Below are 13,809 nucleotides of genomic sequence, written 5' to 3'. Positions count from 1 at the left end.
CATGGATGAGTTGGTTGGACTAAACTCTGAAAGGCGATTTATTGTATTATTGCACGAGAGAAAGATGCACCAAACAGTGAGACGATGGAACCGATGGAAGTTATTTGAAGAGTCAAGACCATCAAGTTTACCTTCTTTGACAATTGATTTTCTTTTGAAAACACATACAGTTAATTTTCAGCAATGATTATGAGTCATGTGTCAACGAGTCTACGACTTTCACTTAATCATCAATGTGTTTGTTTTGTGGTAGAGAAAGAAATAGCCCCAAACGAAGGGCTTCTCTTCTCAAATTGTCATTACACTGATGTGATTTATTAGGGCTATAGCCTATATACTGACGGTCTAATCTTATAGCTGTCAAATAGGTTTACCTTTCTGTTTTATAACTGCTATGAAACAATAACATGGACATGTATGGTCAAAACTTTATAGCCGATCTACAAGCTCACAATGCGTTGCGATGCAACAGATTGTGAGCTGGTAGATCTGCTATTTTCAAAATATTTTTAAACATTTGAAAACTTGAAATGGGACATTCTGCATAATGAGTACTTTTACTTTTGGTACTTTAAGTACATTTTGATGTCAATACTTTTGTACTTTTACCCAAGTATTTTGAATTCCGGACTTTTAGGCTACTTAACAGAGTACTTCTACATTGCAGTATTGATACTTTTACTTAAGTAAAACATTTGAGTACCTTTTCCACCACTGGAAACATTTACTTATTTTCTAAGAATGTTGTGCATATTTTTTTTTACACACACAGCCAAGCTTTATTTCTTGTTTTTGATAATTGATGGTGGGTTAGTCCTGGATAAGGGGCGGGGTGGGGTGGGGCGGAGCGGGGGGAGTTATGGGTGCAGCAGGGTCTCAACTTGTTGCACTCTGACATTTTTAAGGTCATATAGGCTAGTATACTGTTTAACTAGCCATGGCTCCATATAGACCAGTATAAGTATACAGTACATTTTCTTTACATAAGAGATCAACACATTTTCTTTCTTTCTTTGAACATTTCCAGTCTGGAACGTGTATTTATTTCTTGTATCATGGATTATCACTGGCTTCACTGATAATTGATTGACATTTACACAGTATAATGAGATGACTGTGACATTAAATCATCTGATCTGGGGTTTGATTCGGACTGAAATTTCTGATAAATAATTGCATGCACACTGGTTTTGTTCTGGTTCTGGCCTGCATAAGTAGCGGGCATAATCGTATGAGCCATTTATCCTGGCCAGGGGCAGAGTAATAGCCTATACTTGTTTATATGAGCTCATACTGAACAATTTCCAAACCTGACTCGAAAGGTTCACCTTTTACTTGAGTCTAATGTCCTTCCCTCTTAATTAACCTGTGGGATTTTCAAATTAGGTCTTTTTAAAAAAGCAGGCTAATTTACCACCTCAGTCCTCAGGATACAATAAACGGGCTCAACTTTGCCTGTTATATCTACTGGTAACACTTGGAGTATAGCATTTGTATATTCTTATCTCACCATTAACAAAATGATCAAGTCAATATGACTTTACAGTAGGACATGTGATTACTCCACACTTAATAGATTATCAGTTAAGGAATGTTATTTCAGTTGATGTGCAAAGAAATTAGCTTGATTCATCTTAAGAATGTGAAAGTTTATTTCAGGAACAGATCAGACAGCTTAAAGCTCAACATACGTGCCCTATAAATAAAATAAAATAAAATAAAATAGAATCACTACTTAATCATTAATTAAAACCACACATGTGTCCCCAGTTACAGTATATCTTGTTTCTCATTTACAAATGATTACTTAAAGTACATTAATTAAAACTAAAAGGAAGTATTTGCAAAATTGATTGATTGATCATGGTGAACAGGAATTCATGACCCTGCATTCATTCATTAAGCTAAATCACCATGAGCCAAGCATTAGTTACTTAATGCATGTTATCGGCCTCTATTGTACAGTAGGCTACATATCATTGGTGAACTGAGCAGAAAGGTCAAACCAAGCATGTTATACAGCATGTAAGAGCATGCTGAGTCAATAAATCATAAATGACTCACTTCTTTTACAGCCTCACTTGTCTATAACTAGCCTATAGACCTACCCTACTTTATAAACTTTGCCCCTATTATATCACAGAGGTTTATTGTACTGTATCATGTAATGGCTTATCCAGTAACTCTGGGTAACGCAATAGGTAAACACTGGCAAAAGTAGAAACACAAGAGGAAGCCAGCTACAGAGTTGACTGCCCTTCTCTACTGTCATGATGGGCCAGCGAGGCTCTAAACAACCCGAAGCCAGAGTTCTCATCCTGGGTCTTGACAATGCTGGCAAATCGACCCTCCTTTACAAACTGAAATACAACACAAGTGTTATTACCGTACCTACTATCGGTTTCAATGTGGAGATGATTGAAGCGAGAAAGAACAGGCGGCAAGTCGCCTTGACTGTGTGGGACATCGGAGGCCAGAGGAACATGCGACGGTACTGGAAGGGCTTTTACCAGGATACAGCTGCTGTGGTGTACGTGGTGGACAGCTCCGATAGCGAACGTTTTGACGAAGCCCACCGGGAGCTGGAACACATCCTCAAGAGTGACCACCTGCGGGGTCTCCCGGTGGTCATCCTCGCCAATAAACAGGATGTCAACGGGGCACTGTCTGTCATGGAAATAACGGAGCGTTTTAACTTCAGAAAGTTGTGTTCAGGTCGGGATTGGTTCGTTCAGCCCTGTTCAGCTTCCACCGGCTTTGGACTTGAGGAAGGTTTCCGACGGGTTGCCCAGCTGATGAAACTCCCATCAGAGCCAGATGCGATAAAAGACAATATCAAAGAGACAGTGCATTACCTCAGAGCAAAGTCCATACATTTGGGCTAAAAGAATAACACAAAAAAGTCCTGCGGACTTGTTTCCATTGTGGTCCTATATACATATTTAAAGTAGCAGATACATTGTATTAATGTGATTTAAAATAATAATAATTGAAACATCTGCCATGGCAGGCATATTTAAAATTGGTCTAATGTTATCCAAGATAGGCTGTATAGGCTAGCCTACTTGATACCACATTAAAACATATCAACAACACCGTGGCCTGTTTTTTTTTGTTCTTGATTGGAGTGAATTTCGACCTTTAACAATAATATTACGAAAAGGAAATCGAACATTTTGATTAAGGCACTGTTATTCCTTTTACAGGCAATAGTGGATATCTTACATTATCACAATATCAGCAACATGTATTGAACTAACCAAGAACAAGTAGGCTATAGGCCTACCATAACCAAGTACAAGTAAGCCTAGTAGGCTATAACATACCAATGATACCATCATAAAGAAGGGCAATTTGATAAGAGTTTAAGACGATTGGGCTGATCCTCATGTGCTCATTGTTCCTCCACCCTGTCCTTCCTGTGCCATGGCTTCGGGCCGACTTCTGCAGGCGTCTCGCACCGTCTCTTCGTATGTTGGCAGGTGTTTGCATTCATCATATGAGGGTAAATGAGGTCCGGCCGTGGGATCGGCCAGACTGTACGATGTAAAGGACCCGGTAAGCGGCTCCCGTGATATAGTGGTAGTTGGATGTCCACTGTCGGGTGTGGTCTGCTGGCTGTCGCGGAGCTGTCGTCTGGATCTGGAGCATACCATTCTCTGGACAAAATATCCCAAAGCAAAGAGGAGTAGCAAGAGAAGAACCCCAGAAAGTTTTCGGGTGACCATAGCGATGCTGTAATAGGTAGTGTCCACGAATTGTTTGCAACAGGTGATGGTAGTGGAATTGTCCCCACTTGTGCAGCAGACATTGTCATCCCGACAAAGATCCTGTCCACATTTTCGTATCGAATGAACCGTTGTGCAAACAAAAGAATATACAGTGAAAACCAGCGTTGGGCATTTGAAGTTAAAACTCATTATGTTTGAAAGGAGGAACCGTTCAAATCAAGGTGGTTGTGGCCGGAGGAAGGAGAATACATGCAGGCTTGCATGCATTTGGGTGAGGCGGTGACGCAACGAGCCACAGCTGAGTCCTTTGAGAGGAAAAAACATCAAAACTCATTCATAATCGTGATTCGTGTCCAGTCATAAAGTTACTATATAGCCTACAAGGCTCTTCAAGGGTAGCCTAGTTCACTGCAGGGTTCTTGATGTATTATGCACTTAGTGGGAATGTTGCTGTCGTGTAATCGAAAACACAATGGCAATTCCATGTGGAATTATTTGATTATGTCAAAGTAAACAGGCGCCGCAGAGGATATCGATCTGTATTGTCGGAAGTAGGCTACTAAAAAAAAAGTAGTTGTGATGAACTATAATCCAGGCAAGGGAGTGGCCGTGGACACAAAAGCAGAAAGAGCAGGTTTAAAAGGCATCTTTCAGGACCATGGACAGCTTTACGAAGGGGAGTTGAACAACTCTCTCCGTGGTGCTGAAGTAAACAAACAAGAAAAAGCCAAAAGAGTGATCTGACAATCAAAAGCACATTTCTGAGATAGAGGGCTGCAATCAACTTTCCAGTGCCAGCCTCAGTGTTTGCGTAGAAGGTCCTCGGATTATTTAAATCATGTGGTATGTAACAGTGTCAAGCCTAATGAAACTCTAAGTGCACGTTAGTTCAAAACTTAAGGTTTAAAAAGAGCTTTTATTTGTCACTGACTCTAAAATGTTGGTGTGACATGGTCTGCAGACTATGCTAACAATATACAACAAGATATAATTAAAAATACAAATTAAAAAGATGTAGCTGCAGCCAGGCGGAGTCAAGGTGCAAAGACGCTGCATCCGCGATTTGACATGTGACACAGAGCCTATAACAAAAATAATCAGTATGATTTGTAGCTGACTGCAAATAATATTTAATGGACGTGGCTGGCAAGGCTAACATTTTAATCAATAATGCATCAACAATGATGAGCCGTTGTGGTTGAAGTGGACGATGGTAATGGATGAAAGTGCTCACTAATAGTTTTCCTTCTGGCTTCAAAATAGCTGACATTGACAAAGATGAGCCTTTTCAGACATGAATTTGAATCAAGTGTGCGTTTGTATTATATAAAATCAAAATACTTAAACTTCATTAAGTAAACCATTTATTACATACATCCCAAAACACAATAGAAACACATAAAACAAATATAAACCTGACATATTTCACACCACCTACAATATCCCATCTGCTGTAACCCTCCCAGTACATAAGGTGGTTGTTTCTGCGCCACATTTGGACAAAATGTGCTGTCAGCAAAGGGAAGTATAGTTGGAATGGCCTACATTTGTAATAAGGGAGTGTGCCCTACACATCTCTTTTTGAGACCCATCTCAAACTTTGGCTCAAGGCAAACAAGAACTGTGATAATTAACCTCACATGTTACTTGTGTAATTGTATTCAAGTATATTGTTGCAATGTTACTGTTTTTGCTACCTGCCTAGGGACATAACTCCAGCATGTACATGTTTTTTCATAAACATGCTCAAATATACAAATAATGAAGTGTATACTAGTCAAACAGTACACAAATAAAAAACGTTATAGTATGTTGAAGGATTTTTTATATTTCAGATTTGCAATAAAGAGGACACTGTAAGCGTTACAACTTAAAACAGATGTGCATCTCAAAGCAAACAATAAAAGTCAGATGTGTAAAATGTTTCTTGATAAACATTTCATATGTCCTGCAAATGAAAGTATTGAAATGTCAAAACAAATTAATGTTAAACAAAGATTAAAGTATTTATAATTTAAAATAAAAAAGGGGAGGGCATAAAACCCTCCCTTTCCAGGCAAGTGGTGCAGTTTACTATGACTGGCAAGGCAAAGCCTTATTCAAGTGAGATATCATGGCAGGACATTTGCTGTATTTACACTGTCCGATTCAGACAATGCTGAGGTTTCCCGTCAATGCAGTTTCCAGAACCTTGCCATTTAATGTGTCTGCTGGCTTTTGAGCTTGTATCGATGAAACCGCAAGTTGATACATTGGTACAAATGCTGCGGTGGTATTCAGAATGTCCACTATTGCACTCTCCATTTCCACCATGGCATTCCATGCATTAGCTGCGATATTCAGTGTCACTGTAGGGGTAGTATGGTTGTGGAAATATTAGAGGGCAGGATGATGAGAGGCCCCAGACGGGTGTTCTTGGTCCATTCTAGAAATAAAACAGTGGGGTAATTCACTGGTGAAGATAAAGTATCTGTGAACAAATTCTGGCATTGCTTTAAAACTGGACAGGGAAAGTTCAAATCCATTCATAAGGATTAATTACATTGTATCTTATCAAAATAGTAAAAAGAAAGACCTAAAAGCTGACACCCACCTGTTCTGGAGCCTGCTCCTCTCTTCATGATCCCAGTAGAACCGGAGGACGACGCTACGTTTTCCTGGTTATGGTGACTGATACGGAAATAACTGGCTGGGTGATGTTTACGCTTGTACCAGACAAGGGAGGCTTGTGTAGTCATGGTAGGCTGGACGACTGTGGTGTGCATAACTGTCGTGGGACGTTCAGTGGGCATTGGTTTTTCAGAACACTGGGAAATGTCACAGCATTTACATGCCTCATCATTCCCATCCATGGAGTGCCATCTGGGGGAGAAAGAAATCAAAATGTGGAACTGTGCTACCGATTAGTGGCGGGGGGTGGTTGAAAAGGTCCAACTAATTTATGGACCTCCTCATTAAAAGCACTTTTCTATTTGTCTATGCAAGACTACCAAGTGACCAAATATTAAATGTTACTGGTGAAAAGCATTGCACAGTGAAATCCTCAGTGTTAATGTAAGGTATTCAACTCACAAGAGTGTACAAATGGGACCCTTACAGGTCTGAAGCTTCTCTATTTTAAGGAATTGGCCAAAAGTTTTGGAAAAGCTTTTCCATTTCACATTCTACTTAACAGGGATTTTACGGTGTAGTTATATGCAGTGTTCATACAGTGGGGTTCAACAGGCCGAACTGGCCTCATTGCACTCAAAGAGCTCTCTGAATATCACACCTGTTGTCAATGAAAGAGCAGGCTCTGTTCTGAGAGCTGACAGTTAGCATGGCTGGCACCGCCTTCACATGGCAGCTGATGTAGATCTGTCAATATAACAGCACATACATTAGTGCTACAACATATGATCCACACAAATCTTCTTCCTTCAAATACGTCTCAGTCCAATGCCATTTTGACTGAAGTCATGTTTTTCTTTTTTTAAGATCAGCAAATATTTCTCACACAAATCAAACACTTTCTTAATACAAAAATGAAAGTTAGGCCAGTAGCGGTGACTGACCAGATTAGAAGACTGCCGGTGGAACTTAAAAGCATCCAGTTGGAATCGCAGTCTGTGATCCTGGACTCTAGGCAGGAAACTGGAGCTTGAGCTTGTCAGACTGGAATCTGTCAGACATCTGGTTATACGTCACAGGAAGATGAGCATTATGAATTCCAACAACTGGAATGAATTGAATGAGTGGGAAGCAGCTGAAAGCTTAGCTACAATGTGGAGAATTGTGGTGAAATAATAAATATATATACACACACACACACACACACACACACACACACACACACACACACTTCCATGTTTCCTTCTATCCTTTCTCCACTGAATCACTTTCTCTTACATATTCCTTCCCCACTTTCTTTTATATTCCGTTTTACATGTTCATTACAGAAATACATGTATATCCATCACAACTACAGCTGGGGTGCAGGAGTCGGTTGGTATGTTTGTGATCAAAAGGACAGAAGCACAGATTTTAAGTTCCTAAACATCTAAAACCCGTAGCACCAAAAGAGGTTCCCCTATTATTAGGAGCCAAATAACCACCATTAGTGCTATTTTCGTTTGGTGTGAATGCAAACAGTAGATTCTACCAATATACTAAATAAATATAATCATATAAAACAAGTCATGATGTTTATTTGTATAAGTGAAATGGCTGTATGCATGTTATATTAACCTTTGAGAATTTGAAAGACCTATAGAATCACATAAATCAATAGAACACCAATGTTGGTGTAACAGTGACGATGATGACGTCTGTTTACGCCACTTCCTGTTCGCCACTGAAAGCAAACGAGCAACAGATGCTGATGACTGGAAATTATTGGTACTGGACTTACTGTATATAATGTCCAGGTAGCTATACAACCGAAGGTTCTAAAGTCCCACTTTCATAAGGCTAAAGTTGTCATTTGCATAATATCTGTTCCAAGAGCTCACCCATGGTGTTCAATGAAGTCATATCTCAAGGTGGAATCTACATCAGGGGTTGCTGTGGCTACACAGTGGTCCACATAGACCCGAAGAGGCTGGTGGTTGTTCATGACGACTGATACTTCCAGATGAATAGGGTCACCCAAGAAGTAGACATGAGATCCCCTCTCAAACTGCCAGTCATCTAGGTAGAAAAGGTGTGAGAAAGTGTTCCTTTAATGTCCAGACATTGATAATCAACATGGAGATTTGTATATGTTTTAATATAAAAGAGCACAACATTCCAGGAAGCAAAAAGCATAGTAACATATAGCTAATATATTTCCAAAGGAAAGGGGTTACTTTAAGTTATACCACCCATTTAATACCAGTCATCAGTCTCAGGTTGAAATCAATGTGATCCTCAGCTGTGACCTTGGACGCAAACGGAGCCCATGTGGGGTGCAGAGCAGCTCCGTCCACAGCATACTTCCTGAAATCAATCGATTTAACAATAGTCTAATGAGATTTTACGCATTGTTAAATTGACAAATGAAATTGCTCAGGAGGATATAGTAAAGAATAAAGATATCCCATCAACACCGGGGAGAGCTTGCTTTGCATCACATAGTGTCTTTTTCAGATAAGTTGAACAGCAAATAGCCTGTTGATTGTGCATACACTGTGCCTAGCCTGCCCATACCGAACAGCGAACACCAATATGTACGCAAATATGGCAAATTAATGTGTTTTTGATCAAAGGTGAATACTCTGCCAAATGCAATCTAGCCTACTCACTTATCATAATGACATTCTATCGGAATAGTTGCACCATCCAGTCGCAGGACACCATCAATGTTGGGTTCAGGTGCATCATAAACCAGGATGTTCGAATAGATGAGCTTCTCTTTTGTGGCCTGCAAATAATAAGACGGATAATATTAATATATAATAATAATAAGACAGACAGAAATATAAATGAAAAATGTGGCTTCCTGTAGGTAGGCTACACAAGTACTGTAGGCTATAACAATTCTTTCACATTTAACCATTACCGAATTGGGCAACAGATCATTTTAAATGCTGGATATTCGAATAATGTGAAATAACAGTACTTCTTATAATTTGGCATTCTCATAAACAATATTTTATAAATGTTTCTAAATGGATTTTAAAGAGTTATATTATAACTATGGTTTGAATAGCTAAATGTGGCCTGCCCCCAACATCTAGTTGTGTGATGTCAGGACAGGAGTGGAAGAAGGCTGCACTGGTATACTCACCTACACTCTTAACAAATACAAGAATGTTTATTATTGCATTTAATTTAATCTTTTACAGTAGAAGGGGCTTCCACAGCAGTGCAAATATATGGTTTTGAGTGCAATGCTATTGTTAGCAATGCTTATTTATAGGCCAATATTTAACTAGCAGCTTCCTGGTTATGTAATACCAGCACTGGTGTTTGCTTTACCATCATAAGCCAATGAACATACAGTAAACAGCTTCAATGATCCATTCAGTGGTTCTCAACCAGTGGTCCGGGGACCACCAGTGGTCCATGAGGGGGTTCCAGGTGGTACCCAGCTAAATGATGGAGAGTTGGTAACCAAATGGACCCTGGCCTTATTAGATGTTTAACTATTGAGTGTAAAATGAAACCAAATGGACCATTTTGGTTCATTTTACACTCTCAAGAGTTACATTATTGTTAAAGCATCTGCATTAATTTACAAGAAGTATACACAATTAGAGAATGTAGAAGAATTGTTATGTCGATCAACGTTTGCCTGTTATCTCTCCTAATGGTAGGCTACCAACATCAATACAGCTTGGAATTGTGGACAAAATCTTATCCAACAATAACTTCCTAAGTTTTAGGTCTGAGAGTCTAAATCTCATCAAATGGTGGTCCATGGCTCAAAAGCAGAATTAAAAAAAAAGGGTTGAAAGTCACTTATCTTTTACACATCTCAGGGAGAAAAAAAATAACTTACTGACAGTTTAGTTCCACAATCCATCAAGTGGGCTTTAATGGTGAATTCTGCTTCCCCGACTGGAGTTGCTCCACATGCACTCCCAGTGCTCCCCGAACCCACACCCAGGTGCAAATGGCTGCCATCCACATGAATTCCTGTGTGGAAAAGGTCGGCTTGAACCACGACCTCCAGGGAATCCTTATGGCAGTTCACCACCACCACAGGTCGAAGCTCAGAGGGCTGCGTGGTGACGGGAGTCTGCTGTTTGATGTCAGGTTCGACTTTATGTAAATAAAATCTGTTGTTGCGAGGGTTTTCTGCGGCCTGTTGGCCACGATGGAACACGGACTGGCATTTAGTGAGCGTGGTAATTGAGAGTAGGACAATGATCCACCTCCACAGTAAATGTAGCTGTTCTACCTCCATGCCTCTGGCTCGTAAATCTCATGAGTTGTAGAAACGTGAATGATTTAGAATCTTCAAATGCAGTGTATGCAAGCTACTCAATACCAGCTGTATCCAACGAGGTCTGATTAGTAGGCTGCATGGTCTCTCATCTCATCTCATGTCCTCAGACCCCAGCCCTCTAGTCTATCTATGAATCAAATGGTGACCAATATAGGCTACTAAATATCTCTTTTTTTAGGACTTGGTATGTTTTTAAACGTTTTTGGCTTTTACAACTAATTCATTGGCGTTTAAAGGCGATGGTGTTGGCTTCAGAAAACACACATTGGCCTTTGGATGTGACATGTGAGCTGTATTTGTCAAAACCAATAGGTGGCAGTATAACTCCACAATTTACCAGATTCATTTACTCTGTCAAATATAAAACATTTTTGGCTGATAGAATTAAAATAAAACAAAACAATGATTAAGCTACTGGTAGAATAAATAGCCTTTAATATCTAACATAACAGTGCAATTAAGCTGGATATAGTGGGTCTTCTTGACTGTAGATCTTACCATGGTATTAAAACCAAGGACCCAATGCCTTTCAGTGACACTCTGGCTGTGTTGTCGCCTATGTATTGTATATGCTTGCTCAAACTAATATGATAGAAAACAATGCTTGAATGAATATGTATAATATATAAATGAATTGAGTGGAGTGGTGAGAATTGATTGATTGATTGATTGTACTTTATTTAGTAAGACATGAGAACAGTACATGACAGTACATAACAGTACATGGAAGTACAGTACAGTACAGAATTGGTTTTATTTGATGTAATTTTACACTCAATACATCCATGTGATACAAACAAACAAACACAGTCATCAATAACAATTTTACTGATATAATATATAGTCTGCAGTCTATAAATAAACACCATACTTTTAAAAATCAATTCAATAAATTAACAAAACAATAAATTAAGGAATAAATAAACACACACACACACACACACACACACACACACACACACACACACACACACACACACACACACACACACACACACACACACACACACACACACCTTGCATAGTCATAAGTGTTATCTTTTACACGGCTGTTAGGTAGGGTTTGTAACATGAACATGTTACAAACTGTAGTTTGTAACATGTGTTACTACACACTGTAGTTTCTCTATTTTACTGAACTGCCCTTATAGTTTGGGAAAATGCTTTTCCATTTCAAATGTAACTCTGAGAGCGTACAAATGGAACCTAATGGAGCCATAAGGGTCCTTTTGGTTTTATTTGTACTCTCTCTGAGTTAAATGAACACTGATGATTTTACTGTGTAATTTTTTTTATAAAAGGTATTTTATTTCAATTTGTATTATTATTTGTATGGTTCTCTGCACTGGTAGTGACATTTTACTCAAAACTTATGTTGAGCAGAATGGATGTATCCCAGGGCTCTGTTGATGGTAATGGCACGAACATAGAAACCCCTCAATTCTTTACACAGGCCGAGTCTTTCTTCAAAGCTGCTCAGACGGTCAGAGGTAGCCTGTTGTGGAAATTGAATATTTCCTCGGTAAGAGAGTGAAGAATTGCTACTAAATGTCTTTTAGTAGATTGATTTGATACAACAGATAACAATAATATGATGAATAAACAAAAATGAGAGAGAGTATAAAATGGAAAGTGGTGAAAAGTAAAGGAAGGATGGAAAGTGTCCTGTCGCCTCAGAAGGTTCAGGAGTCTGACACTTATCTGAAAGTTTGAAATAACTAGATACAGAGATCCAGGCGGATGCAAAGTTGATCTCATGGGTACAAATGCAATATAGACGACCCTAATACAGTATTTTGGCTTAACAGTCTCCTTCCCCAGTAAACATTGTGCAGGTGCCCCCTTATCCGCCTTAGCAATGTTTATATTCTCCACCAGGACACTCCATCCAGACATAATCATAACACTGTGCACTAATAATGAACTGATTCAGACTACAGTCATACAGAACAAAGTTAGAAAATAGCTCAATGAAAGAATGAATAATGAATGAATAATGAAACAGGAATAAAACTGCATTTCCGTTACAATTACAGGAAAAACACATCCATCAACTCAAATTTACTTCAAATTAACCACTTTTGTAAACTTAGACGTATAGTATATTTGAATTGCTGTAGTAGGCAACCCCACTTGAGTCAGAGACTCAGAGTATAGATATTCCTAGTCAAATATTACTCAGCTACAAGTGAAAGTTGCTCAAAGTTGAGTTAATTTAGACATTTAACAAAAAAATGCAATGACTTCCCAGACATAAAAAATAAATACAATCAATAATAGTGAATTAGGGCTAAATTTGATAATTCATCAGTATCCAAAAATGCAAATACTCAAGTAATGTACAGATATTAAAAGTACAATATACTCAAGTAAATGTCCACCACTGATATCTGCGATGTTTGACTCCCTGAATATAGGCAAATTAAGCTTACAATCAAGAGGTCAAACATTGCAGCAATTCAAATGTCTTATACTTCATACTGTACTTTCATAAAGGTGTAAAATTATATTTTGAGAATGCCATTTCATGATAACTTCTATTAAAAATCTTACCTCCTTTGAGGATGAGTCTTTGGGCAAAGACTTAGGGAAGCAGTTCTGTTGAGGGCAAAGGATTTTAATTAAATTAAGCCTGTAGTCACATCTTAATTAGATTATAAGCAAGCACATGTATACAAGAGCGCTGTCTGCAAAGCAACATTGAATTTGTTTTCCGTGTTATGTGTCACAAACATAATGTATGTGACACTTAAGATGGTTGAGGCAATAGACTGCACTGAACTATGTTGAATAAACCCTTTTCAAATCCACAGGAATGTAACTGTAACTGAAACTACACTGTACTATCATGAGCTTTCATTTAACTCTTAAGATACAGTAGTACAAATGGAACCAAATGTGTTTGGTTTCATTTGTACACTGAGTTAAATTAACACTGAGGATTTTACAGTGTAAAGCAGTGGTTCCAAAACCCTTTAGCTCGAGACCCAAAGAGATCTCCCTGGGACCCAAAATAGTCAAAATAGCCAATCTACAAGCTCCCAACAAGATTGTAGATCTGCTATTTTCACTACTTCTCAAAAGTTGTTTTTTTAATTTATGGAATTTCTTTGATTTCGTTTTTACTTGTGAAATTGTTTTGAAAAAGGATTTATTTTTCTCATGAAA

General features: G+C 38.6%; 2 protein-coding genes across 2 annotated transcripts; one reads left to right on the top strand and one right to left on the bottom strand.

Annotated features, from left to right (window-relative positions):
- Positions 1 to 2,273: 2,273 nt before the first annotated feature.
- On the top strand, positions 2,274 to 2,946 carry arl14 (ADP-ribosylation factor-like 14; the record flags this gene model as incomplete). The annotated part of the gene is made up of 1 exon (XM_084058132.1): positions 2,274 to 2,946. The coding sequence occupies one exon, from the start codon at positions 2,274 to 2,276 to the stop codon at positions 2,883 to 2,885; it is 612 nt and encodes a 203-aa protein (XP_083914258.1). The 3' UTR covers positions 2,886 to 2,946.
- A 3,130-nt stretch (positions 2,947 to 6,076) lies between these two features.
- Positions 6,077 to 10,599, bottom strand: LOC311045059 (zona pellucida sperm-binding protein 3-like; the record flags this gene model as incomplete). The annotated part of the gene is made up of 8 exons (XM_084056871.1): positions 6,077 to 6,156; positions 6,325 to 6,593; positions 7,003 to 7,088; positions 7,286 to 7,403; positions 8,222 to 8,399; positions 8,584 to 8,687; positions 8,993 to 9,111; positions 10,192 to 10,599. The coding sequence occupies 8 exons, from the start codon at positions 10,597 to 10,599 to the stop codon at positions 6,077 to 6,079; spliced, it is 1,362 nt and encodes a 453-aa protein (XP_083912997.1).
- Between the last annotated feature and the right edge of the window lie 3,210 nt (positions 10,600 to 13,809).

Source organism: Gymnoscopelus microlampas (assembly GCF_963454915.1).
Source record: "Gymnoscopelus microlampas genome assembly, chromosome: 5".
NCBI classification, from domain to species: domain Eukaryota; kingdom Metazoa; phylum Chordata; class Actinopteri; order Myctophiformes; family Myctophidae; genus Gymnoscopelus; species Gymnoscopelus microlampas.
This window is presented reverse-complemented; position numbering and strand designations above follow the sequence as displayed.